General features: G+C 43.7%; 1 protein-coding gene across 1 annotated transcript in view; it reads left to right on the top strand.

Annotated features, from left to right (window-relative positions):
- The window catches only part of LOC108229252 (protein NLRC3-like), an 11044-nt gene extending 9203 nt beyond the window's left edge, over positions 1 to 1841 (top strand). Inside the window, exon 2 of the mRNA XM_037979515.1 lies at positions 3 to 1841. Within this exon, the coding sequence (XP_037835443.1) occupies positions 3 to 792 (790 nt within the window). The 3' untranslated portion in view covers positions 793 to 1841. The remainder of the gene's footprint in view (positions 1 to 2) is intronic.
- The last annotated feature ends 6 nt before the right edge of the window (positions 1842 to 1847 follow it).

Below are 1847 nucleotides of genomic sequence, written 5' to 3'. Positions count from 1 at the left end.
AGTCCACAGGAGCTGACAGAGGCTGACAGGGAAGTTCTTCTGAAGCTGGGGAGGCTGGCGTTTGAACATCTGGAGAAAGGAAACCTCATGTTCTACCAAGAAGACCTGACACAGTGTGGTCTTGATGTCACAGAGGCCTCGGCGTACTCAGGAGTTTGTACAGAGATCTTCAGAAGAGAGTGTGAGATCTTCCAGAAATCAGTTTACTGCTTTGTTCATCTGAGCGTTCAGGAGTTTCTGGCTGCAGTCTACATGTTCCACTGTTTCACCAGCAGGAAGATGGAGGGGATGGAGAGGTTTCTGGTAGAAGACTACAGTTTCTCATCTCTGGATGACTTCCTGAATAGAGTCATGAAGAAATCCCTCCACAGTAAAAATGGCCACCTGGACCTGTTTGTTCGCTTCCTTCATGGCCTCTCTGTGGGGTCCAACCAGAGGCTCTTAGGAGGCCTGCTGGGTCAGACAGAGATCAGTCCAGAAACCACCCAGAGAGTCATCAACAACCTGAAGTACATGAACAATAATAAAGTGTCTCCAGACAGAAGCATCAACATCTACCAGTGTCTGATGGAGATGAAGGACCTCTCAGTTTATCAGGAGATCCAAGAGTTCCTAAAGTCAGAGAACAGATCAGAGAAGGAACTCTCAGAGATCCAGTGTTCAGCTCTGGCCCACATGCTGCAGATGTCAGAGGAGGTTCTGGATGAGGTGGACCTGATGAAGTACAACACATCAGTGGAGGGACGAAGGAGACTAATTCCAGCTGCGAGGAACTGCAGGAAGTTTCTGTGAGTCCAGATGTGTTCATCCCCATCATCAGTCAGTGTAGATCAGCAGTTTGAATTATTAGTAGGAGTTATTAGAGCCATGGGGGAATTCTGTGTGGATCAAGTTAAAGACACTTTTTAATCTTCTTCAAAAATAAACATTTTCATAGAACTGAACAAGTTTACAGGGTCAAAGTTCACCTTAGAAATGTTGTATTCCTCTCATGTTGTTCATGTGGACAGATGTGGATTTGGTCGACAAACATCTGCTGAGTTTAAACAGAAACATCAAACATTTTAAATAATGTGGATAAAAAGAGCTCAAAGTTCAGATTGAGCTCAAAGTTGGAGGTAAAAAGTCAACCCTCTGCTGTCCTCTTTCTGGATGAAAGTTTAGTTGAGTTTGAACTTGATTTCTTTAGTTCCTTTTGAAGAAATAAATCCATCCCTGTTGTGTGAAGTCTGTCCACACAGAGCTCAGAGTCTGACAGGAACCAGATGAAGTCCTCCTGGGTCTCAGCTCGCTGCAAATATTCGAGTCCTGAACAGAACTGGTTTCTGAATCCCAGTCCTGGTGGAGTTCTGACCATTACTGCCCCCTTACTGGTTCATCTGAATAGATTCACACAATCCTTCCACTGATTTGATGTTTTCTGTTTTCATTTTCTCTTCCAAACATGTTCAGACTGTTTTCAGTGAGGTTGTATGAAGTCCTTGTGAGTAATCAGTCTTACCTGCAGCAGACAGCAGTCATATCTCAGTGTAGAAAAGCAGGAAGTTATGCTAACAGGCTAACCCAGCTAGCAGCTGCTAAAACACAACAGAACAAATTTCTGTTAGCTGAAACATCTCAAAGCTCCTGAACAAATGTTACATGGTGGACTTTTCCAGCAGCTGACTTTGGCCTCAGATGGTTGAGAAAATGGAGTCAAAGAGTCAAATATTTGTCTGATTTCAAAGTGAAGCAGAGGAAAACTCCACAATGCAGCTTTAGTTTGTGAGGTTTAAATAGTTAGAATCTTCCTGTAAACTTGATTTGTTGACTCCATGACTCTGAAGCATTGGCCCATGTCTCCCCTG

This window comes from Kryptolebias marmoratus, linkage group LG14 (assembly GCF_001649575.2).
Source record: "Kryptolebias marmoratus isolate JLee-2015 linkage group LG14, ASM164957v2, whole genome shotgun sequence".
Taxonomy (NCBI): Eukaryota; Metazoa; Chordata; class Actinopteri; order Cyprinodontiformes; family Rivulidae; genus Kryptolebias; species Kryptolebias marmoratus.
The sequence above is the reverse complement of the archived record's forward strand: the minus strand, read 5'-3'. Positions and strand labels throughout refer to the sequence as shown.